Genomic DNA, 26,541 nt, shown 5'->3' on the forward strand with positions numbered 1-26,541 from the left:
TAACTGAAGTGTCTCATCCCTGGAACCATTCTCGTAAACCTCTTCTACACTCTCTACAATGCGTTCACATCCTTCTTATAGTGCGGCGCCCAGAACTGTACACAGCACTCCAGCTGAGGTCTAACCAGTGTCTTATATAGGTTCATCATAACCTCCCTGCTCTTGTACTCTGTGCCTCTATTAATGAAGCCTAGAAAACTGTATGCTTTTGAAACAGCTCCCTCTACCTGTGCTGCCACTTTTAATGATTTATGTACATATACACCCGGGTCTCTCTGCTGCTGCACACCCTTTAGAATAGTATCCTTTATTTTATACTGTCTCTCCATGTTCTTTGTACCAAAGTGTATCACCTCACACTTCTCCGCATTGAACTTCATCTGCCACCTATCTGCCCACTCCACCAATGTCCTTTCGAAGTTCTACACTGTCCTCCTCACAGTTTACAATTGTCCCAAGTTTTGTGTTGTCCGCAAACTTTGAAATTGTCTCCTGCACACCGAAATCTAAGATCATTTATATACATCAGGAAGAGCAAGAGTCGCAATACCAACCCCTGGGGAACTCCACTACAAACCTTCTTCTAGCCCGAAAAATACCAATTAACCATTACTCTCTGTTTCCTATCCCTCAGCCAATTTTGTATCCACGTTGCTACTGTCCCTTTTATTCCATGATCTATAACTTTCCTCACAAGTCTGTTGTGTGGCACTGTATCGAATGCCTTTTGGGAGCCCATATACACTGTATCAACGGCCCTGCCCTCATCAACCATCTCTGTTACCTCTTCAAAAAACTCCAGCAAATTAGTTAGACATGATTTTCCTTTAACAAATCCATGTTGACTCTTTCGAATCAATCCAAATTTTTCCATGTGACTATTTAATTCTATCCCGAATAATTGTTTCTAAAAGTTTCCCCACCACCGAAGTTAAACTGACTGGTCTGTAATTGCAGGGCAGATCTTTACAGTCTTCTTTGAACAAGGGTGTAATGTTTGCAATTCTCCAGTCCTCTGGCACCTTCCCCGAATCCAGGGAACATTGAAAGCTTATTGCCAGCGCCTCTGCAATTTCCACTCTCACTTCCTTCAATACTCTCGGATGCATCTCATCTGGTCCCGGTGCCTTATCAATTTAAACTACCGACAGCTTATCCAATATCTCCTCCTTATCAATTTTAAACCCTTCTAGTGACTGAGTTTTCTCCTCTGTCACCTTGGCCTGGGCAGCATCTACCTCGTAGGTAAAGACAGATGTAAAGTATTCATTTAACACCTCAGTCATGCCTCTTGCCTCTATGTGTAAATCCTCTTTTTGGTCCCTAATCAGCCCTACTCCTTCTTTTACAACCCTTTTACTATTGGTGTGCTTATAGGATACTTTGGGATTTCCTTTTATGTTAGCTGCCAGTCTTTTTTCATAATCCCTCTTTGCTTCTCATATTTGCTTTTTCACATCCCTTCTGAACCTTCTGTATTCAGCTTGGTTCTCAATTGTATTTGCTACCTCTGACTTGTCATATGCACATTTTTTCTTCTTTAACTTAATTTCTATCTCCTTTGTGATCCAGGGAGCTCTGGATTTGTTTGTCCTACCCTTCCCTTTTGAGGGAACATACCTTGACTGTGCCCAAACCATCTCCTCTTTGAAGGTAACCCATTGTTTTTCCCACCAATCTTTGGTTCTAGTCTATCCGGCCCATTGAAATCCGCTCTGTGCCAGTTGATTATTCTTATTCTGGATTGATCAATATCTTTTTCTACTGTAATCCTAAACCTTATGATACAATGATCACTGTCCCCTAAATGTTCCCCTACTGTCACTTGATCTACTTGACCCCCCCTCATTCCCAAGAACCAGGTCTAGCAGTGCCTCCTTTCTTGTTGGACTGGACACATACTGCGGTAGGAAATTCTCCCGAACACAATCTAGGAACGCTTGTCCCTCACTGCCGCTTACACTACCACTATCCCAGTCTATACACAGGTAAATAAAGTCCCCCATTATAACTACTCTATGATGTTTACACCTCTCTGTAATTTCCTTGCAGGTTTGTTCCTCTATATCCTTCCCACCAGCTGATCGTCTATACATTACACCGAGCAATGTAATAGCACTTTTCTTATTCCTTAGCTCTAGCCAAATCGATTCTGTCCTTAAATCCTCTGACACATCCTCTTTCTCCAGTTTTGCAATACTCTCCTTAACCAAAAACACCTCCCTTCGTCCTTTTTTCCCCTTTCCTATCTTTTCTGAACACTTTGTAACCAGGAATATTTAGCACCCAGATCTGCCCTTCCTTAAGCCAGGTCTCCATCATCACCACAACATCATAATCCCACAAGGCAATCTGTGCCTGTAACTCCCCTATTTTATTAACTGTGCTCCATGCATTCACATACATGCAGTGTAATCCTGAATTAGACTTCATTACTCGCTCCCTTACCCCGACTCCATCTATTAACTTACTATTCTCTATTTTAGTGCTATCTGCCTCTCCCAACATTCTGTGTACCCTGGTATTACTTTCTAATATTCTCTCCTGGTTCTCACACCCCTGTTGAATTAATTTAAATCCTCCCCAACAGCACTAGCAAAATGACCCGCAAGGAACTGAGTCCTGGCTCTGCAGGTACAACCCAGCCGGCTTGCACAGGTGCCTTCTCCGCCAGAGCCAGTCCCAGTGTCCCAGGAATCTAAAGCCCTCCCTCTTGCACCATCTTTCCAGCCACACATTCACCTGTCTTATCTTCTTATTTCTCTACTCACTTGCACGTGGCACTGGGAGTAATCTGGAGATTACTACTTTAGAGGTCCTGCTGGCTAATTTTCTACCTAGCTCCCTAAATTCCGAATGCAAGACCACAACCCCTTCCTACCTATTAGTACCAATTTGGACCAGTCTGGCTGTTCGTCCTCCCCCAAAAGAATGTCCTGCAGCAGTTCTGTGACATCCTTGACCCTAGCACCAGGGAAGCGACAAACCATCCTGGAGTCACATTGACGGCCGCAGAAATGCCTGTGTGTTCGCCTAACTAAAGAATCCCCTATAAGCACTGTACTTTTGCTTTCCTTCCGCCCATCCTATATAGCTGGGCCACCCATGGTACCATGGGCCTGGCTGTTGCTACACTCCCCCAAGGATCCATCACTCTCACTGATATCGAGAATGGAAAACTGGTTAGTGAGCAGGACCTCAGGGGACTCCTGCACTACTTGCCTGTTTCTCTTGGACTGCCTGGCGGTCACCCATTCCCTACCTGCCTGCTTGCCCTAACTTGCAGTGTGACCACCTCACTGAACGTGCTATCCACGTAGTTCTCTGCCTCACGGATGCACCTCAGTGGCTCCAGCCGCTGCTCAAGCTCTGAAGCACAGAGCTCAAGCTTGTGCAGCCGGTGACACTTCCTGCACAGGGGCTCGTCTGGGTCACGAGAAGTGTCCACAACTCCCCACATGCCACAGGATGGGCATTCCACTTGACCGTGCTGTCCTGCCATGCCTTAACCTTAAACTTTTAAATCACTCAAACTTTTAAATCCTACTTAATAAAGCTTACCAAAAAGTACAGCTCCTACATTAGGAATAGAATAAACTTTAAACACTTACTAGATACTCATCAGATACTCAACAAACAGCTAGCTTCTTCTTCAACCAGTCAATTGCTTCATTCCTGTGATGTCACAGTTTTTTTTTCACTCTCCTCTCGTACTCAGCGTGGGCCGGTTCCGAGCAGCTGACAGGTCCGTCACTCTGACTGCTCTTCCCAAAGGGGAGTGATGTAGGCCAAGCTCCCCGGGCTGTATTTATTCTCTCCCCACTCTGTGTATCTCCCATAGGTCCGCTTCTCCAACTGCTCTTCCCGAAGGGGAGTGATGTGGGCTGCGCTCCCCAGGCTGTATTTATTCTCTCCCCGCTCTGTGTATCTCCCGCAGGTCCGCCTCTCCAACTGCTCTTCTTCAAGGTGAGTGATGTAGTCCATGCTCCTTGGGCTGTATTTATTCCCTCCCCGCTCCATGTATCTCCCGCAGGTCCACCTCTCCGACTGCTCTTCCCTTGAAAACCTCAATTGAACCTGCCTCCACCACATTTCCAGATAGTGCATTCCAGACCCGAACCACTCACTTGTGAAAAAGTTTTTTCTCACATCACATTTGCTTCTTTTGCAAATCACTTTAAATCTGTGCCTTCTGGTTTCTGATCCTTTTATGAGCGAGAACAGTTTCTCCCTATCTACTCTGTCCAGACCCCTCATGATTTTGAACACCTCTATCAAGTCTCCTCTCAGCATTCTCTTCTCCAAGGGCAACAGTCCCAACTTCTCCAATCTATCTTCATAACTGAAGTTTCTCATCCCTTAACCATTCTTATAAACCTCTTCTCCACTCTCTCCTTCCTATAAAGTGGTGCTCAGAACTGTACATAGTACTCCAGTTGAGGTCTAACTAGTGTCTTATATCTGTTCAACATAACCTCCTTGTTCTTGTACTCTGTGCCCCTATTAATAAAACCTAGGATACTATATGCTTTATTAACTGCTCTCTCCACCTGTCCAGCCACCTTCAATGATCTATGCACATGTACACCCAGGTCCCTCTGTTGTGTTCTGTATCGAATGTCTTTTGAAAATCCATGTACAGTATTACCCTCATCAACCCTCTCTGTTACGTCTTCAAAAAACGTCAGCAAGTTAGTTAAACGTGATTTTCTCTTTAGAAATCCACGCTAGCTCTTCATAATCAACCCACATTTTTCCATTTGACTATTAATTCTACCCTGAATAATTGTTTCCAGAAGCTTCCCCACTACTGAAGTTAAATTGACTGGTCTGTAATTGTTGGGCTCATCCTTAAAACCTTCTTAGAACAAGGGCGTGATATTTGCAATTTTCCAGTCCGCTGGCATCTCCCCTGAGCCTAGGGAATACTGAAAGATTATGGCCATAATATTCAGCAGCAGCCTCCTGTAAATCTGTGCAATTTCCTTTTAAGAGGGACAGACTGCCTTTAAGAATACAAGGCTGGCTGCACCATGTGCTATTAGCACAATGCTAATCAACTCCCTGGTGAACAGAGATAGCCAACCTCTAGATGCACTGCCCTTCGCTACTATCAGGTAAATGAGGTGGCAACAACTTTACGTGCTACTTACCTCTACTAGAACTGGCATGAGCAGATTGCAAATCATGACTCCTGTGTCCAAAAATCAGGGCAAACAAATTTTTTGGCTGATGTTACTAGAGTAGATAATCATGGGTCTGAGAACATGGTAATCAGAATCTGTTGTTTTTTCAAAAAAATATATTTATTTTGTTGGCCAAATGGCTCTAACAGATTGCAACAGCCTATGGCTCACAGTCCTTCTGCATTTCCACTATGGAGAATTCTTGCTACTGGTCCTCCAAGTTCATGCCTTTGTCACTTGCCAGGATGTAGAATATGTAGCACACAATGAAGACCAAGCACACTTCGGTAGCTTAGTACAGCAGAATGCTTCTGGTCTTATCAAGGCTCTGGGACCACTGTTTCATCCTGCCCATTGTGTGCTCAAAGATGCCTTTGGTGGAGGCAAACAGTTCACTGTACTAATTCTGGGCTGCAGTGGTGCAAAGGGCATATGAGCCAAGACAACAGCAGATTTGCCTAGTCCCTTAAGAGACAACCTTTTACTCACTAGATGCCTGACTACTTTGGAATTGAAGGCATCAAATGCTGTGAGGGAATCTTGCAATCACTTGCGTGATCTTGTGGCGATAGCTGCACATGAGCTGTATACTGACATTAGAACCCTTTAAATATGGCTCTATAGAGAAGTACGAAGGCCATCAGTCACTTCCCAGACCGTGGCAAATCCTGCCACATGGAACAATTTAAATGTTCAGGCATATTGACCCATGCATTCCATAGAAAAGATAGTTTATTGGGCAGCCCTGACAAATATTGCATTAATCACTTGCTAAATGCACTGATGCATCAAATATGGAAGTTGAATCCATGGTTACAAATAGTTGATGAATTTTAAAACTCCTATTCTGTTTAGGCAGGAAATTACGTCCCTCCTTCGTTGCCATTTGACCTACCTCAGTTTTTGTATGAAAATGGAAATTTACCGTCATTTGGTCAAGAGATGAGGAAAAAGCATTTCCTTCTTGAGGAGGTAGGATTTCTCCTGACAAACGATTATATATTTTTTAGGATTTTCTTCTATTTGTTCTCTCACTTTTCGTTTGTCAGTTTTCCTGAACAGACCGATCATTTTGGTGATCTTAATTCTCTAACTCATTTATCTCACAATATTGCAAGACATCTGGGTGGAAAAATTCAACTCAAGCCTGTTTCCGGAGGGAAATTGGCATCGTGATCGGAACGTGTGCCTGATCGTATGAGGGAGAGGCACAGCTGGTGCTTGTGCCTCATTGAGTTAAGGTTGGAAAGCTGCTAACACTACTTGGGCTATGGGTTAGCAGCTTTTTGATGCAGCTGGGAGGGAATTTGGGTATCAGTGACACCATCAAAGTGGTGCAGGTGAGGAGAGGTGCTCTTTCACCATTGTCATCTGCACTAAAGTTGAGCAGGCAAAATAACCGAAACAAGACAGGATGATTCTGAATTTTCCTTCTTGAAATCATAAGACATGGCGGGGTAGGATGGGGGAGGTAAAGAGAAGAGAAACAATGGTACAGATCCTGCAGAAAGGCTGCCACCGCCATGCCCCCAACACTCCCCCAACCTCCCACCTTATCAGATGCTAATTTGGAGATGTTGGTAGAGGAGGTCACCAGGAGGACAGACCCGTTCTTCCCTTCAGATTGTAAAAGGTTGCGCAGACAAGTTGCTTGGCACCTGTGGTAGAGATGGTGAAGCAGGTCATTGCATCCAGGAGCCAGCACTCTGAGGATCAAGGACAGTTAGAGTGGTTAGAGTTAGCACTGAGAAGTTCACCAACACATATATGTAGGAACAAGGGTACAGGACAACCCAGGATCAGCCCATATCATGGCCCTTCTACGGAGGGCGCAGACGCTGACTTTATGTGCCTAGTTTATAAAACAGATGATTTTATTTTAATGAGACCCTCGCTGCTTACAGGCATCTGCCTGGATAACTAAAGCGCACAAACCAATATGTCGAGTGACACAATTCCAGGGAGATCAGGCAAATGAAATCTTGACCCAAAATTCATTCCCCTAACATTCATTTAACATCCAATTGTTGAATTTCCTCTCTCTGGTGTACTTAACCAAGTGTTTAACAGATTAGATGGCCTGGATCAAGCTGTCAGGGATCAAGACTATGATCTAACTGCAATCCTACAATTTCCATCACCCTACTTGAAATAGGATCAAATATTATGTCCACATTAATGTGCACTTCCAGGGGTTGAAGCCCCCTCTATGATTACTTGAGTGGTTTGCATCTACGCTTTTAGTTTAATTATTCTCTGATCCTGTTTATTTTGGGTGATCAGATGTGCTTAGATAACTGATCAGAGGACCTCATGGTGGGCCTGCTTTTGGTCCAGCTAGGGTTTCCTGGTTTGCTTGGGAGTGGCCCAGAATCAATCATTGTTATCCCAGGCGATGCTATTGATGACATGTGCAGGAGAACTGTTCCTATTATGCACTGTCCGTGCATGCATAACATCCTAGCTGTCTTTGCTTTCAGAAAAGAAGCTATTGTAGACTACACAAGGGCCAGGATTTTTAGGATGGCAGGGTTTCGCACCTGCTGACACTGTCTGCCCCGCAGCGATTTTACACTCCAACGAGCATTAATTGGCTGAAGGCAGGATTTCAGCCCCTCACTTGGGACGAAGTCCTGCCTCAGAGAGCTGCCGGCTAATCTGATTGGCCAGCAGTTCTCTAATCCCTGCAGTGCCAGAAGCTTCAGTGGACAAGACTGGGACTGCATGGAGTCTCAGAGCTTAAGTCCCGGGATTCCAGGAAGAGGCAACTTTTGGGGGTAGGGGAGGCCTGGGGGTGTGGACATTAGGGGATTGGGTTGTCAGCAGAGAAGGAGTGGGGGAGGGAGGTCCTATGGATACCAGACCTTAAGGGAGTGGCGCCTGAAGTTAAAAGGGGGCTGCTGATGGAGGCGCCCGCACCCCCCCCCTTCCCGCTTGAGGCCTGAACCCAATTATTTTCGGGCTTCCTTCAAACCCTGGAACCCCTTCTGCCAGCCTAAAAATTGAGGCTGAGTGAGAAACAGCCCTTAAGTGGTAAATAATTAACCACTTGACGGCTTCAATTGGGGTAAGGGCAGGCGGGCTGTTCAAGGCTTCGCCTGCCCCAGTGTAAAATTGCAGAGAGGTCAGGGCAGCAGGGATCCCAGCGGGAAGTCCATCTGAGGAATTTTATGCTCACAAACTCACTGACGGGGAGCGTAAAATTCTACCCAAGGAAAAAGTTGGTGGTGGAGGAGCTAGTGCTGTGAGTAGGAGGACTCGGAATTTTGAAGAAAGAGAGGATTATGATAACATGAGCCAAGAATGCCTGAAAGATAGAGAAACATATTTTCGTGCACTACATACAACCAGTCCAAAGGGCAAATATTTACCTGTCCTGTCTTTCGCCATTTCAGTTCAATTGTCTTTAACTTGGGAAGTAAGTTTTTTTTAAAAATGTGTTAATGGATGTAAAGTAAGTTAATCTGTTTTTGTTATAGTAATTTAGGGTTGCCAACCCGACTGGATTGCCCGTGAGTCTCCCAGGTTGAGTGATTGATCTCCTGGTCGCTGCTGCTTGCAACTCAGGGAGGCTGAAAGTATTTTTATGCATGCTGCCCATCTTCAGTTTCAGCAAATCAGCTTCACTACCAGTGATATGGCTTGGCGCACTTGCCAGCAAAGAGTACAGTGCCCATGTGATTTAATGTCATGTGACTGCCATGTTGTCAAATTCCCTGCCCCTCCGCTCCCAGACTTGAAAGCCTGAAAGTCTCTGATTATACCTTGAGGGGTTTGGTGAAGACTTTGAGGGGTGGATTGAATCAAGTGAGAGTGTGGCATGAGCTGGTTTTTCTCCTCCTCATCATTCTCACCTTTTGCAACAAGATGAAGAAAGACCTCAGGCTGTCTTCATCCTCCTCAACCTCTTCTTTCTTCAACTGAGCCTTTGTCCTCCACTGCTGGGGTGGATTGGCAGCTAAGTATAGTAGATTGGAAGAATGAGCTAGCATGAGAACTGCAGGATGAAGGGAGAAAAGAAATGTAAGACTGGAATTCTGTGGTTCTGCAGAGCAATTCTGCACTATAGGACTTAATTACTAACCTATTACTAACCTGAACTTGGTGAAACTCTTTCCAGTGGCAATAAACAGAGGACATTGATTCATAAGGTAATTGACAAAAGAACTAGAGATGAGAAGTTTTTTGTGTCGGGAGTTGTCATGATCTGGAATGCACTGCCTAAAAGGGTGATGGAAGCAGATTCAATAATACTTTCAAAAGGGAATTGGATAAATACTTAAAGGGAAAAAAATTTACAAGGCTATGAGGAAGGGGCAAGGGGATGGGATCACAGTGATTGGAAAGCTCTTTTGAAGGCATGATGAGCTGGACGGCCTCCTGTTTTGCTGTAAGACTCTATGATTCTGTTATAAGAAAAACAAGATGTGTGTTTACAGTAATGCTTTGTAATCAACTGTCTTTGTTTGACACAGGAGACAATATTTATTAATCACGGTGCTTTTGGCGGTTCTTTGAAAGATGCTCTGGATGTTGCCCAGGTGAGATCCCAGTGTTATTAGCCTATTAGCCAAGGGACTATAGTTGACATTGCAAAGAAACTTGCTCTATTTTGGGTTGCAGGGAAGAATTATTGGCAGTAGAAAATAGCTGAATGTTGTCTAATTGGTGTTTGGAAAAAGCAGCTGTAAGCACTACAGTGCTGAAGACTTGCGCTAATTCAATTAAGCTAATTATCACTACTAATAAGTAGTTATGTGGTAAACATTTAAAATATTTCACAGGTACTACATCACGTGTGGCATGTTGCTAACTCATGTTAAAAACTGCTGTTGCTACAATTTGTGTACCTGTACTGGATAAGCTGCTATGTAGATGAGTTGAAACCTACACCACTTTGCCGACTATGAGTATTGAATTCAGTGCTCCACTATTATTCCAGTTGGCTACGGAGGAGCATAAGGGCAAGAAAGGGAAGCCTATGATGTCAGGTCCTGCTGGTACATATCATAATAGTCTATGTTCTCAGGCCTAGCTATGTGCAGTGACAGAGGAACACTGCCTCAGTTGCATTAAAATTGTGACACAACTGTGCCATTTCTTTCATGAAGACCTCCACACACGACCAGCAATCTGCACAACAATACCAGTTGCCTTCTTAGCTCAATTAATCCCGTAGTGTGCAGCTTCTAGTCTGTGGGACACCCACTTCAAAACCCACTGTTCCATTTACAAACTCTAATTTCTCTCTAAGGTTCTTGAACAATTTGTTGCCTCACAGTGAAATATAGATCTTTCTGCAATGCCTTGCTTGAATTCCCCCCAATTTTTTGTTCCGAGACACTCGGCAGCATCATCCAGAAATATGTGGTCAGCTTTCACAAATGCACCAAGTACTCACAGATCTTAAGTTCACCATCTCTCTTGATCACTTTTCATTGCCTCTGTGCTGCAAATTACCAGGGGTAAAACTTTTAGCTCGGCAGGCAGGCACGGCCCCAACCCGACCGAGCATAAAATGACATGCGACGACATCGGGCAAGTGTCCCGATGTCATCGCAAACTTGTGCGATATTTCGGTTGGCGGGCACCCGCTGGAGTCAGCAGCGCGCCCGCCAACAATTAAAAGGCCTATTAAGGTCATTAAAAAGTTAATTGAAAGAAATTTTTCGCTGCCTGTTCAACCTTACGGTTGGCAGGCAGGCGAAAAGGCCAAACAGCCTTTGTACTTTTTTGGAAACCTCATCCATGGACAGGATGAGGTATCCAAAAGTAAATAGAAATAAAAGTTTTAAAATTGAATTAATAACATGTCCCTGCTCATGAGGGGACATGTTTCATTACATTTTCTTTATTTTTTTTTATATACCTCTTCATCTTCCTAAGGCAGCTCTGTGCCTCAGGGAGATTATGAAGCGCACACTCGCATGCACGCGCGAAGTTCATGCTCGTCCCACTTGCTCTCCTCCCCCCCGCCACACAGGCAGCGCTGAGCGCTGCCACACACGTTTCACGCTGGGCGGGCCTTAATTAGCCTGCTAGTGTGAAATCGAGTCCGGGCCGGATTGCGGGCGGCGGTTGGCTTCCTGACCGTCCCTGCTGAGCCCACCCGACATAGGCTAAATTCTGCCCCAGGTTCATTCTCAATGTTCTCTGAAGTAGCCCAGCAAGCCACCCAAATCAAAGAGTTGGTGAGCAGCAGAAAGAGCAAGAACAGGAGCGGGGATATAAACAGCATGGGGAAGGCAAGAATTCGGTCAGCGAGCTGTGGGAAAGAGTAAAACCAAGAGTGGTATATAAACAGCACGGAGAAGGCGACAGTTCAGTCAATGGGCAACAGTAAAGAGCGAGAGCAGGAACGGGGATATAAACAGGTAACTGCCTGCAGCTTCCAATCAGAGACTGCATTCAGAAAGAAAAATTGAGGTGTGACATCGCAGGGAAGCAGGTAGGTGATTATTTCCTATGGTAGCTGTTGAGTATCTCCTATTTATTTTATCTAAATTAGGGAATTAATTGGTGGGTCTAACCTATCTTTTTTTAAAATAAGGCTTATTACTACTAGTAAAGTGTATTAAGTATTTGTAAACTTTATTAGTATTGGTAGTTTATTAACAGTAGTAACATTTATGAATATTGATAAAGGTTTATTCACAGTAGTAAGGTTTATTAGAAGTAGCAAGGATATTAACTAACAGAGAAATGGCAGGGCTGTTCCAACCTCTACAGTGCACATTCTATGCTATGTGGGAACTCCAGGATGCTTCCCGTGTCCTGGATAACTATTTGTGCAGGAAATATCATCAGTTACAGCAGTTTGAGCTCTGGGTTGCAGAACTTGAGCAGCAGCTGGTGTTACTGTGGAGCATCGGTGAGGTTGAGCTTCACGGATGGCACATTTATAGATGTGGTCACCTACATGAGTATGCAGGGAGAGAGGAAATGGTAACCACCAGGCAGTCAAGTAGAAACAGACAGGTAGTGCAGGAGTTCCCTGAGTTCATCCCACTCTGCAACCAGTATTCAGTTCTGAATACTGATGAGAGTAATGGTGCATCGGGGGAATGCAGCCAGAACCAAGTCCATGGCACCACAGGTGGCACAGCTGTACAAGGGGTTACAAGGAAGACTGAAATAGCAATGGTGATAGGTGATTCGATAGTTAGGGGAATAGATAGGCAATTTGGGGCTGCAGGTGCCAACCCAGGATGGTGTATTGCGTCCTCCGTGCCAGGGTCAAAAATGTCACTGAGTGGCTGCAGACAACCCTGAGAGGGGGGTGTAAACAGCCAGCAGATGTGGCCCACATAGGTACAAGTGACATAGGCAGAAAGAGTGATGTCATCCTGCAGTCAGAATTTAGGGAGCTGGGTAGGAAATTAACAAGCAGGACCTCAAAAGTAGTAACTTCTGGATTATTCCCAGTACCACGTGCAATTGAGTATAAAAATAGGATAAAGCAGATGAATGTGTGGCTGGAAAGATGGAGAAGGAAGGAGGGCTTTAGATTCTTGGGACATCGGGACAGGCTCTGGGGGAAATGGGACCTGTACAGACTGGACAAGTTGCTCCTAATCAGAGCCAGGACTGAGTTCCTTGCAGGCGTTTTGCTAGTGCTATTGGGGAGGCTTTAAATTAACTTGCAATACCCCTGCCTAGAGGTTAATATCTAATAATATCCTCCCTGATATTAACTCCTGGGAACCAGGAGATAATATCAGAGAGGAATATCAAGATGCACAGAATACTGGGAGAGATAGATAGTACTAGAATAAGGAATGATAAGTTAATAGGCAGGTTCTGAGTAAGGGAGAAAGTAATAAAGTCAAAATCAGGATTACTGTGCATTTATGTGAACGCACCGAGTGTGTTAAATAAGATTAGTGAATTTCAGGTGCAGGTTGCCATGTTGAAAAACAATGTTGTGGTTATAACAGAGACCTGTCTCAAAGAAGGGTGGGACTGGGTGTTAAATATTCCTGAATACAAGGTGATCAGGAAAGGTAGGAAAGGAAGAAAAGGGGGAGGGGCGGCAGCATTGATGAAGGAGACCATTGCAGTGCCGATGAAAGAGGATCTCCCAGAAGGTGAAAGACAGAATCAATTTGGCTAGAGCTAAGAAACAAAAACGGTGCAATTACGTTGCTTGGTGTAGTCTGTAGGCACAAACTAGTGGAAAGGATGCAGAGGAAGAAATTTGCAAGGAACTTATGGAGGGGTGCAAAAATTATAGACCAGGATATTGAGGTCGGCGAGCAGGGGGCGGGGCCCGCTTGCCGACACGTAAAATGACACAGGATGATGTCGGGTGGAACTCCCGATGTCACCCCGCATCATTTCAATTTTCAGGTTGGCGGGGGCGCAGCCGAATCAGCTGTGCACCTGCTGATCTGTCAACGGCCTATTGAGGCCATTTAAAAAGTAATTGAGCTAGTTAATGGACCTGCCCATCCAACCTTAAGGTTGACGGGCAGGCTGGGAGCCCTGGCAGGCTTCAGAAAAAGCATGAAACCTCATCCACGGGCGGGATGAGGTTTCATGTAGGTTTTTTTTTAAATTTAATAAAAGTTTGAATGAAAGTGAATGGACATGTCCCAACTCATGTGACAGTGTCACATGAGGGGACATGTCAGGGAAATTTTAATTTTGTGCACTGACCATTTTTGAATTTGGCACCGATCTCCCTGAGGCAGCACTTTGCCTCAGGGAGATGAGTGCGCTCTTTTGTGCACATGCACGAAAGAACACACTCTCGGCTGAGGGAATCGCCCCCACCCCGCCCGCACAGGGAGCACATAGTGCTCCTTGGCGGACGTCACGATCAGCGGGCCTTAACTGGCCCGCCCACGTAAAATGGCGGTGCGCCCCCAATCGGGGGCACCAATCGGACGTGCCCGCTCCTGCACTTCCCCCCTGACGGGGGAAAAATTCTTCCCATAGTATACTTATAATGGGGGACTTTAATTATCTGAATCCAGACTGGGATTGTCTTAATGTAAAGGGCAGAGGGGGACAGAAGTTCCTAGAGTGTGTTCAGGAAAATTTTCTACAGTGGTATGTTTCCAGTTCAGTGAGAAAGGAGGCATTGTGAGACCTGGCTGTTGGAAATGAGGTGGGCCAAATGGATCAAGTGACAGCAGGAGAACATTTAGGGGACAGTGATCATTGTATCATAGGGAAGAATTTTCCCCCCATCGCGGGGGGAAGTGCAGGAGCGGTGCATGCAGTCGTGCCTCCGATCCGCGCCCCCAATTGGGGGTGCACTGCCATTTTACGTGGGCGGGCCAATTAACGCCTGCCCAGTGTGACATCCGCCAAGAAGTGCTATGCGTTCCCTGTGCGGGTTGGAGGGCGGATTCCCTAAGCCGCGAGTGCGCTCTTTCACGAAAGCGTGCACACATCTCCCTGAGGCTAAGTGCAGCCTCAGGGAGATTGTCGCCAAATTCAAAAATGGTGAATACAGAAACATAAAATTTCCCTGACATGTTCCCTCATGTGACACTGTCACATGAGTTGGGGCATGTCCATCACATTTATTCAAACCTTTATTAAATTTTAAAAAATCTTCATGAAACCTCATCCCACCCGTGTTTTTTCTGAAGCCCGCCAGGGCTCCCGGCCTGCTCGCCAACCTTAAGGTTGGATAGGCAGGTCCATTAACTACTTGAATTACTTTTTAAATGGCCTCAATTGGCCGTTGACAGGTCGGCGGGCACACAGCTGATTCGGCTGCGCCCCTGCCGACCTGAAAATTGGAATGACATGGGGTGACGTCGGGAGTTCCGCCCGACGTCATCCTGCGTCATTTTACACGTCAGCGAGCAGCCCCGCCCCCACTCGCTGACCTCAATATCCTGGCCATAATGGTAAGGCTGGCTGACTGTGGAAAAGTCAGCCTGAAGAGTAAGAATAATTAACTGGGGAAAAGCCAACTTCAATGGGGTAAGAACAGATCTGAGCCAAATAAATTGGAGTCAAAGGTTGGCAGGAGAAACGGTAGTTGAACAATGAGCTACCTTCAAAGTGCAGACACAGTCAAGATATATTCCCTCAAAAGGGAAAGGTAGGGCAAACAAAGCCAGAGCTTCCTGGATGACAAAAGAGATAGAGATTGGGATAAAGAAGAAGTGTACATATGACAGACGTCAGGTAGAAAACACAATTGAGAACTAGGCTGAAGGTTCAGAGGGGAGGTGCAAAAGCAAATAAGAGAAGCAAAGAGGGAGAAGGAAAAGAAACTGACAGCTAACATAAGAGGGAGTTCCAAAGCCTTCTATAGGCATATAAATGGTAGAGGGTGGTAAAAAGAGGAGTAGGGCCAATTAGGGAACAAAAAGGGGATTTATGAATCAAGGCAGAGGGCATAGCTGAGGTATTAAATGAATAATTGGCATCTGTCTTTACCAAGGAAGATGATGCTACCCAGGCCATGGTGAAAGAGGAGGTAATTTAGTCACTGGAAGGGTATAAAATTTATGAGGTGGTAATGGATAGGCTGTCTGTACTTAAAGTGGATAAGGCATCAGGATCAGATCCAAGGATACTGAGAAAAGTGAGAGTGGAAATGGCGGAGGCACTGGCCAAAATTTTTCAGCCAACTCGGGTGGTGCCAGAGAACTGAAGAATTGTAAATGTTACACCTTTCCAAAAAAGGTGTAAAGATAAGCTCAGCAACTACAGGCCAGTCAGTTTAAGTTAGGTGGCGGGGAAACTTCTAGGACAATAACCCGGAACAAAATTAATAGTCGCATGGACAAATGCAGTTTAATTAAGGAAAACCAGCATGTACTGTGTTTCACTAACTTGCTAACTAATTAACAAACATTTTTTTTTGAAGAGGTAACAGAGAGGGTTGATGAGGGCAATGCTGTTACTGTGGTGTGCATGGACTTCCAAAAAGCATTTGATACAGTACCACATAACAAACTTGTGAGCAAAGTTATAGCTTATGGAATAAAAAGGAAAGTAGCAACATCAATATGAAATTGGCTGAGTGACAGGAAACAGAGAATAGTGGTTAATGGATGTTTCTCAGACTGGAGAAGAGTTTGTAGTAGAGTCCCCCAGTGGTCAGTGTTGGCACCTTTGCATTTTCTGATATATATTGACCTAGACCTTGGTGTACAGGGAACAATTTTAAAGTTTGTGGATGATACAAAACTTGGAAGCATCGTGAACTGTGAGGAGTAAAGTGTAGAACTTCAAAAGGACATAGACAACTTGGTGGAATGGGCAGACAGGTGGCAGATGATGTTCAATATGGAGAAATGTGAAGGGATTCATTTTGGTAGGAAGAACATGGAGAAACAATATAAAATAAAGGGTACAACAGGAGCAGAGGGACCTGGGTGTATATGTGCATAAGCCATTGAAGGTGGCAGGTCAGGTTGAGAGCGGAGTTAATAAATAATACAGTATCCTGGACTTCATTAATAAGGGCATATAATATAAGAACAAGGAAGTAATGTTCAACTTGTATAAGACACTAGTTTGGCCTCAGCTGGAGTATTGCATCCAGTTCTGTGTGCTACACTTTAATAAGGATGTGAAGGCATTGGAGAAAGTGCAGAAAAGATTCATGAGAATGGTTCCAGGGATGAGGAACTTCAGTCATTAAGATAGATTGGAGAACTTAGGACTGTTTCCCTTGGGAAAAAGAAGGCTGAAAGGAGATTTGATAGAGGTATTCAAAATCATAAGGGGTCTGGATGCAGTAGATAGGGAGAAACTATTACCACAAGAAGAGAGGGCACAGATTTAAAGTAATTGGTAAAATAAGCAAAAGCAATATGAGAAAAAACATTTTCACGGAGCAAGTGGAAAGATGATATGATGGCGCAGTGTGCTCGTAAGCAGGAGGCCCTGGCTGATATTCAAATCCCACCGTGGCTGGTGGAATTTAAATTCAATTGATAAAATCAGGGAAGTCGAACTAGTAAATGAACCATGACAGCTACCATCAATTGTCATTAAAACCCATCTGGTTCATTGATGTCCTTTAGGGAAGGAAATCTGCCATCCTTACCTGATCTGGCTTACATGTGACTCCAGACACACAACAATGTGGTTGACTCTTAACTGCCCTCTGAAATGTTCAATTCAAGGGTAATTCAGGATGGGCAACAAATGTTGGCCTTGCTAGTGACGCCTACACCCATGAAAGAATAAAGAAAAAGAGGTGTGGAATGCACTGTCTGAGAGCATTCAAAAGAGAATTAGACTATTATCTGAAAAGGAAGAATGTGCAGGGTTACGGAGAGAAGGCAGGAGAATGGCACTAAGGGAATTGCTCATTCGGAGAGCGGTGCAGACACGATGGGCCAAAGGCCTCCTTCTGCAATGTAACAATTCTGCAATTCTGAAATGTAAATAATTGTTACAAAGTTCAATAAAAAGAACAACTTGCTTTTATATTACACCTTTTATGACCTAAGGACGTTTTACAGAACTCTACAGCCAATTAAGTACTTTTTAAAAGTATAGTCATTGTTCTAATATGGGAAACACGGCAGCCAATGTTGTGCACAACAAGGTCCCACAAAAGTAATATGATAATGATTAGATAATTTGGTTTAGTGATTTTGGTTTAAGGCTAAATATTGGCTAGGATACCGGAACAGAATATATCTTCTCCTCTTTGAAATAGTGCCAAGAGAGCTTTTATGTCTACCAGAGGGCAGACAAGATGTCAGTTTATCATATCATCCAAAAATTGGCAACATGCCCTCAGCATTACACTGGAGTGTCAGCCTAGATTTTGTGTCCAGTCTTTGGACAATTAGTCGTTCTAGTCATCCATTTAAAGAGCACCAATGAAAGCAGGATGGTGTGCAGCCCAGCACCATGTTGAGGCTGTTACCACTTCATTTATGCTGGTTGATCAGTTCCACAATGTCTTAATTTCTCTCTCCAGAAATAAAGAGAGAACTTAGTCTCCAGGGTGACCACTCAACTGAGTACCAAATGCCGCCAATACCACTTAAAAGAGACATTGCTACAGATACACATCAACTTTTGTCAATAAATCCAAACTGCCTGTGACAGTGGAAATTTACGATCTATGTACGAAGGGATTAAGAGGGCGCTTGGCCCTACCATCATCAAAGTCGCTCCCCTGAAGTTGGCAGATGGTGAAGTACTCACTGACAGAAGTAAACAGATGTCCCACTGGGCTGAGTACTACTGTGAGCTATACTGCAGTGAGCCGGACATCTCCCAGTCCACGCTCGATGCTCTTCTGCAACTTCCTGTCTTAGATGAGTTAAATGAAGAACCCTGATCACGTGAACTTGAGAAGGCCGTAGACCGCCTAGCAAACAGAGGGGCACCGGGCAAGGACAGAATTCCAGCCGAACTGTTCAAGCACGGGAATTCACATCAATTCCACATCTTTATGATCTTCTCCTTCTATGTTGGAAGGTAGGCACCATTCCACAGGAGATGCATAATAGCAAAATCAAATGCAAACGCAAAGGCGACAGAGGAGACTGCAACAACTACAAAGGAACCTCACTCTTTAGCGCACTCTTTCGCTAGTGTCATTCTTAAAGACTCCATCCACTTGTGGACAGAGTGTACCCGGAAGCACAGTGTGGTTTTGGCACTGGCAAATCTACCGTGGACATGATCTTCTCTGTACACCAGCTACAAGAGAAATGTAGGGCATACCCCTTTACCTTACTTCACTAAGGCATTCAACGGCTTCAGCAGAACAGGGCTCTACAAGATTTTGGGAAAATTTAGCTGTCCACCAAAGCTCCTCAGTCTCATCCTCTCCTTCCATGACAAAATGCACTGCACTGTATAGTTTTATGGCTCCACTCCCAACAGTTTTAGAGTGAAAAATGGATTGAAACAGGGCTCTAGCCCGCACTCTATTTGATATTTTCTTCTCCATTCTCCCGACCTTCACCTTCGCTGCAGGTATGGAAGGAGTTTATTTGCACACTGGTCAGACGGCAAGCTCTACAATCTATCAAGACTAAAAGCGAAGACAAAAACACATCGCGTTCCTGATCAGAGAACTCCTTTACACTGATGATGTTGCGGTAGTCGCCCACACAGAAACTTAGCCACTGTCTCTCCCATGCCTGTAACTTGCTCTGTCTGATTATCAGCGTCAATAAAACAGTGGTTATGGGACAAGACATTGTATTACCGCCCCTGATCTTACTAAATCACTGGAAGTGGTTAGCAAATTCTGTTACCTTGGGTTCTCGGTGGTGGACAATCTGTCCTTTGATGCAGAGCTCGATACATGCATAGGGAAAGCAGCTACTACCTTTGGCTGACTTGTAAAACGCACATGGGATGACACCAAGCCAACTCTTAGGACCAAGCTGATCGTTTATAAGGCCTGTGTTCTCAGTACCTTGTTGTATGGCTGTGAAACATGGACAACTTACAGCTACAAGGAAAAGCAACTCACTAAATTTCCATCTTCACTGTCTTATGGGTATATCCTGGTAGGACAAAATCACGAATGTTGCAGTCCTCTCACAGGCAGAGCTCCTAAGTACATTGGTACTAATCGAACAGAGGCAGCTTCAGTGGTATAAAACAGAAAATGCCGGAAAATTCAGCAGGTCTGGCAGCATCTGTAGAGAGAGAAACAGAGTCAACGCTTTGAATCTTCCTCAGAGCAGCTTCAGTGGATTAGGCATGTTCACAGACGTTTCCATACCCAAGGACCTTCTGTACAGTGAGATAGCTAGAGCCAGATGATGAGTGTGGTGCCCAAGGCTCCTCTTCAAGGATGCTTACAAGCGTGACATGAAGGCTCTAAACATTGACTATTGCACCTGGGAATCACTAGCTTGTGAAAGAGGGAAATGGTGACGCTTGCTGTGGGCTGGCGTCCACTGCCGTGACCACCAGTGGCTACAGCAGCTTGGCAACATGCACCAACACCAAAACACCAACAGGCAACAACAACCCACAACGTCACTTAGCAGCTTCATGTGTGTGCTTCTGGGAGAACCTGCTTCTCCAGGATTGGCTTTCAGAACCATCAGCAAAGGTGCACCAAATGAAGACACCCACCTAAATCAATTGCTTGCTATGCGTCCATCATCTCTCGTAAATAGAAGGATGCCAACACAGGAGAAAATAAGTGAAGATGAGATTGAAGTACAGATGCAAAAACTATTTGTGATGAAGGCACTGCAGCGATGGGGACTAATGACTGATCTGCTCTAAGACAGGGGTCCAGCATTTTGAATTGTGTGATGATCTTACAGCACTGTTTTCCGACAGAAAATGTTACTATACTGTGCCCATGCTGATTATTTATTTGCTTCCATACATACAGCTTTGGAAGTTGATATTGTTTGGCTAGACAACAGTTGTAAGGATTGCAGGCTGTCATTGATAATATGGCAATACCTATGCGTCATAGTGACTGGCCACAGGCACAGTAGAATCATTAATCGTGAGTACCCCAGCTGCTGCAGTGGAGCTTTGGAGTGCAAATTCCTTATTGCAGTCATGCTGGGTTTCAACTGGCTTGGATAAAGGTTACAAGACAACCATGAAAGAAAGAACTTGCATATCGATACCATCTTTCACAACCTCAGGACAATCCCATGTTATACTCTGGAAAGCCATTCGGTGAAGGCTGATACAAGATCCAATCTTGTATTTACATTTATTTACAGAGTGAAATTCAAAGCTTATGCCTTCTAACTCAACCACACCACTGTTTCAATGAGTGTTTCTTTATATTCTTTTGAGGACATCAAATAAACAAATTAGCAAATGAGTAAAAAAGGTCAAATTAATAAATGGTTAAATTAACCAATTAAGGGGATATCTTTTCAAGGGGCAGTGTAACAAAAGACAAAAAAATTCTTAAAGGAAACTTAACAAATTAAATTCAACTGCCATTGTGAGGGTTGATAATGCACTCCAACCCCCACGGTGCCCACCGGTCACAGAAGGGCTCCAGCGTGTCAGCAGACACCACATGCTCCTCTCTAAGGACACTCAGGCGCGGACATAACCTCGAAAGAGAGGCAGGCAATTGGGCGCAATGACCTCTCCACAGCCCGCTGCCTGGACCTGTTAATGGCCACCTTGACCACGTCCAGGAGCAGACCCACGAGGAAATCCTTCGACATGCCCGCCCCCCCTCTGCACCCAAGAGCAGGAGTGTGGGGCTGAAGTGCAACCAAAAATTAAGTAGAAGCCTCCTTAGATAACTAAAGAGGCCCTGTAACCTATGGCAACCTATGTAAACATGGTCCATGGACTCCTTGAGGCTGCAGAAAACACAAGCGGCCTGGGAGTCCAAGTGTCTCTTTATATGTGCTCAATTAAGTGAAATTTCAATTAATGCTTCCACCTACATATGATTAAACACTATTGATAAATAATTAACACCCCAAAGCACTTTTCAGAACTATTTTTTTCAATGCATAGCCACTTTTGTGATGTCGGAAATAAAGGAGTGTTTCTGAGACTATTCTATAGATCAGTGCCCATCAAAAGAAGGCCACTTCACCAATGTTATGTGTGAAGCAGCTGGTTCTAACTCATGTAACCAGTAGTCCTGTATCATTGTGCCACTTGTACAGCACCACATTAGGTACTGTCTCTGAAAGCAATGAGCTTTCCAACCACTGCAGAGCACTGTGTATATTTGTATACTTGCTTCCCAATTCCCTGCATAACAAGGTTTTTCTACCCTTCATCCTATCCCTGCCTCTGTGCTTGCTTAATGCCTATTATATCTCAAACTTTTCCCAGTTCTGATAAAAAAGTCATTGCTCTGAAACATTAACTCTTTCCTTCTCTCCACAGATGCTGCCTAACATGCTGATTGTCCAGCATTTTCTGTTATTATTTTGGGTGTCATGCCCAGTATAGGAATGAAGATATTACAAATGTTAAAGCTATATTTTTAAAAAAGTAAACGCAAAAGCTGTTAAGGAGTCTGCAGCATGCCATGTGACTTTTGACATTTGAACTGTAGACAATAGAGTCTGAGGCCAATACTTGATTAAATATGGGCCTGAGAGAAGGAACCTCACAACCACTTGTGAAATTCACACTCATCTCATTGTTTAAGGATGGATCAAAACCTACAGACAATGGAGTTTGCAGACAACTCAACTCCATGTTTCAACATGGATAAGAGAGACATCGGAACTCAAAAGATGTTAGACAGTTGTGAAATTGTCCATCAACTTTTCATTGTATTGTGATGGCACTCATCCAAACACAAAGACCTTGGCTGTCTCAAACTCTCAAGGTGCGAAGAGTCACAACACAGGATGTGTATTGGTCTAATATACTACCTTATTTGGAAAAGGACTTTGGACTTGTAAAAGGTCACATGGGTAAGACAGCCATGTTTGTTGCCTGCTTTTGATAATAACAACAGAAAATGTTCTGAGATAGAGAGACCAAGAGAGACTAACAGAAAGCTATAAACCAGCTGTAGTCAACTAAGCAGCCAAGGTAATCAATAGCCATACCTTGAAAGTGGGGTAAGGACTCTCTCCAGCGTGTTCCAACTTCAAGTTCACCTGAAAACCAACCTCCTGGCAATTCAACTACAAGAAGCCTTGTAGCTAACTGAGAATCGTCTGCTTTTCAAGACCTTCAGTTCAGCCAAATCATCAACTCATCTAAGAAACTACAGGCTTGCTATGGAAGAGACTGAAATAATCCTGAGTTGTAATTGTATTGTTTTTTTCTTCATCTGTACCTATCTTTTGTGTGAGTGATAGTGTTGTGGGTGAGACATCATATTTTTAAACCCCCGGGGCAAGTGTTGGATAACAAATAACCTTCTTTCCTTTGAAGCTCACAAAAAAGCTTGCTGCTGAAGTTGTTTAAATTGGGAAAAACTATTCTATACCTCACACACAAAACACTTTGATCACATACAATAAGAAAACACACAAATTCTGTCCGTGACACAGATTTTTATTTATCTTTGTTTTAAATGATCATGGCATTCAAAAGAACAGAAGTTACTTATTTATTTCAAACTCTCCTACAGGAATGGCAAGTACATATTGAACGACAACCACTCCGGTTTTATGACAGAGAGCTGCTTCCTCATCTGGTATTTGTCACCAAGCGATTAGCTGAGTTTGTGGGTATGAAATATTATATTTTTCTTTCTCTCGCTCTCATATATTGAATAATATCTCTGTTTCTGTCTCACATTGTTTTGATATTTTTGACAATTTTCTATAACTGTCTACATCTGTTTGAGGTTATTTTTGCTGTATTTTAGGTTGCTCTCCCTCTGATTTAGTGCTGGTACCAAATGTTACCATGGCAATGAACTGTGTTGTAAGAAGTCAGGACCTGAAGCAGGGAGACACAGTATTCATGCTAAATGTGACCTATGGTATGTACACTCTGTTTTAATTAAATTCTAACTGATGTTATTCGATAAAAAACAAAGCTTGTTTTTGTCATTTATTGATCCCTAAATTCCTTGGAGAGTTCAGTAATTCCCCTGTTGTAATTTTGGTGGGAGACTGTTAGAACCCCACCCCCCTACCCACCAAACCCTGCCCCAGGAAAACAGCAAAGACCTGGTTGTACTGGCTCTGCCAATTACCAGGAAATTTCTGGCTAAATTTTTGAGGACACGGTTGTTGTAAGGTCCAGGTAAAGCAAGCACATTTGTAAGGCCCAGGTAAAGCAAGCAGTCCAGACTGTCTATTGGAGGTGGATGTCTATTTACCGAATCAGGCAGCAGGAGACATTCTGTGAATTACAATTGTTTCATTATTAAACTATACTTCAGTACAAATATCTCTCGCTCTCTCTCCGATCCTTTCCCTGCCCAGAAGCAAAACACCCTGACTGGGATACACAACCCAGCTCTTAAGTACAGACGTCAATGAGCATCACATGCTCTCAATTCACTCTGACGCTTGTCCTGGTTTACCCTTAAAGGAACCTGCATTTCTAACATTGTCACTAACTCCCAAAGAGAGAGTAAACTGGACAAGCCAGAGCCATTTTCTTCCCTATAATGTCTACTTTTGAGGCTTCTCTTTCAGTTGGGATATCACATTATTGGAGAGGATTCAAGAGACTCCAGGTTTAATATCAAAATCTTGAGAATTGAGTCATTAAAACTGATGGGATACCTATTTGAGAATAGACTAAGGACATGATTTTGAAGGAGTTCATTAAGTTGGAAACATAGGTTATGATATGGTATTCAGAACTCCAGAACAAGAGAAATATAAAGATAAGAAAGCTAAATAAAAAGGCATTCACCCAGAATTCTTCAGAAAATGTGCTGAAATCTGGACCAAACTGCTACTGAGTGGTGAAATGGGAAACTAAGGCTGTTAGCAAAGGAATAGACAAGTTCCTGGCATCTAAAAAGACAAAGCATTATTACATTTATGAATTATGCATGTAGAGCTATATTACAGGGAAAAGAGGGTATTTTGATGGCCAGGCTGTTGGTTTTCTCCTGCTCAAAACATAATAATGATTGTAATAATAGGCAGAATTTTCCATGCCCGCTGGCGGCGGGTGTGATAGGTGGCGTGAGCGGACAATATGGCGCAATCGATTTCACGGCGGCGGGAAGGCAGGTCGTAATTGTCTGCTCAGCCCTCCAATGACGGGAACCTCATTGTAACACATCAGCATATCATTATCAGGCCATCCCGACAGACTCTTGCATCCCCGTTAGATCGTCCGTCCACGTCGGCGGGAAAGCACGCTGACATGTTTCACAACAGCACAGAGGCAACATGCACTTGGTGGCCTGCACTTTGGGTGAACTGGAGGTGAGTGCACAGCAATGTTCTGCGGAGCTCGCCATGGTCGCCTGTTGCTTTGCAGGCTCCAGGGGTGCCAAGGGGTCGGGGTTAAGTGCCGCCCTGCCTCGGAGGCAACTTTTGAGGGTGATGGGGTACCGGGGGCAGGTGCCGTCCTGCCTCTGCGGTGACTTTTGAAGGGGAAGCGGGGGGCAAGTGCACCCTTGCCGTTGAGGCGATTGGTGGCAGAGCTGGGGGGCAAGGGCAGCCCTGTTGTTGAATATAGCGCACAAGCATTCGGGGTGGAGGAGTAGGGTGGGCGAGGGAAGTGGCCACACATTCGGGAAACCTATAGAAAGCGACCATTCCTCTGCAACTGAAGTAGTTCAGACGCAGCCACATTGATATGATTGGGGTCGGGCTCCTAGCTTATCTGCCCACTCAAGCAATGCAGAGGCATCAAAGTGCCACCAAATTCTCCAGAGCTAACCCTTCGCCCACCCCTGGCACAGACTGCAAATTCATGAGCACTTTGGTGGATTGCAGAGCAGTTGGACTGCACACGTTGTATAATCTCCTCGCTAAAGCTGGCCATGTAGCAGTCACTGCTGGAGGCTCTCACAACCCCTCGCAATGTCAGCATCCTGGTTTGGACCAGTCTCCCCCATGGTTCAAGCTAACAGGGCAGCCATGCAGCGCACTAATCTCTGGCCATCCAAGTGGTGGCCAGCACTCTCTGGGAAGTGTTAAGGGGCCAACACACTTATCCAGGACAGGTTCCTAGTACATTCATGCTAACCACATGTCTCTCTCTTTCATCCTGCAGGAGGAGTACATCAGAATCATGGAGCCTGATGAACTAACTGTATGCCTGATGGCCTACAGAGCGTGAAGAAGAAGGAGGAGAGACTGACTGAGTCTCCTGGCTGCACAGAGGCAGGAGCAGCAACCTGAGGAAGAAGGGGCGGCTGGGGCTCCCACACACACTGCCCAAAAGCCACAGCGAGCTGGCGCCTAGTGACACCTAGGGTCTATAGACCCCTCCTTTCATTCCTGCAGATGACTGAGAACCAGTGATGCCGAAGACTGCGAATGTCTAGGGAAGTGGTCGCTCACTTCTGCCCAGTTACTGCAGGATTTGCCACCATGGGGACTTGGAGGGCATCCACTGCCAGTGGCTATGAAAGTGACCGCAGTGCTCAATTTAATGCCAGTGGCTCCTTTCAGGGCTCCACAGGTGACCTCTGTGGGATCTCTCAAGCCTCCACCCACAAATGCATCCATGAGGTCACAGTTGCCATCTTTGCGAGGTCACACAATTTTGCGCATTTTGCCTGGGACCAGGACAGCCAGGATGCAAGAGCAATTGGATTCGCCCAGTTCTCAGGTTTCCCATAGGTGCAGGGTGCGCTTGACTGCACTCATGTGCTGCTCTGATCTCCATCGCAACACACGGTGGACTACATCAACTGCAAGGGCTTCCATTCGCTGAATGTGCAGCTGGTGTGCGACCACCAGAAAAGCATCCTGCAGGTGTGTGCATGGTTTCCAAGGAGTGCACACAACGCTTACATCCTCAGTTGGTCACAGATCCCTGGAGTCTTCCAGGG

At 44.7% G+C, this 26,541-nt stretch overlaps 1 protein-coding gene across 2 annotated transcripts in view; it reads left to right on the forward strand.

The window, feature by feature from the left end:
- LOC144680977 (uncharacterized) overlaps nt 1-26,541 on the forward strand; it is a 157,534-nt gene that overhangs the window by 42,711 nt on the left and 88,282 nt on the right. For both annotated transcript variants that reach the window (XM_078542601.1, XM_078542600.1), the window contains 4 exons: nt 6,042-6,158; nt 9,662-9,727; nt 23,194-23,293; nt 23,434-23,550. In XM_078542601.1, the coding sequence (XP_078398727.1) occupies nt 6,129-6,158; nt 9,662-9,727; nt 23,194-23,293; nt 23,434-23,550 (313 nt within the window). In that variant the 5' untranslated portion in view covers nt 6,042-6,128. The remainder of the gene's footprint in view (nt 1-6,041; nt 6,159-9,661; nt 9,728-23,193; nt 23,294-23,433; nt 23,551-26,541) is intronic.

This window comes from Cetorhinus maximus, chromosome 5 (assembly GCF_964194155.1).
Source record: "Cetorhinus maximus chromosome 5, sCetMax3.hap1.1, whole genome shotgun sequence".
NCBI lineage: Eukaryota > Metazoa > Chordata > Chondrichthyes > Lamniformes > Cetorhinidae > Cetorhinus > Cetorhinus maximus.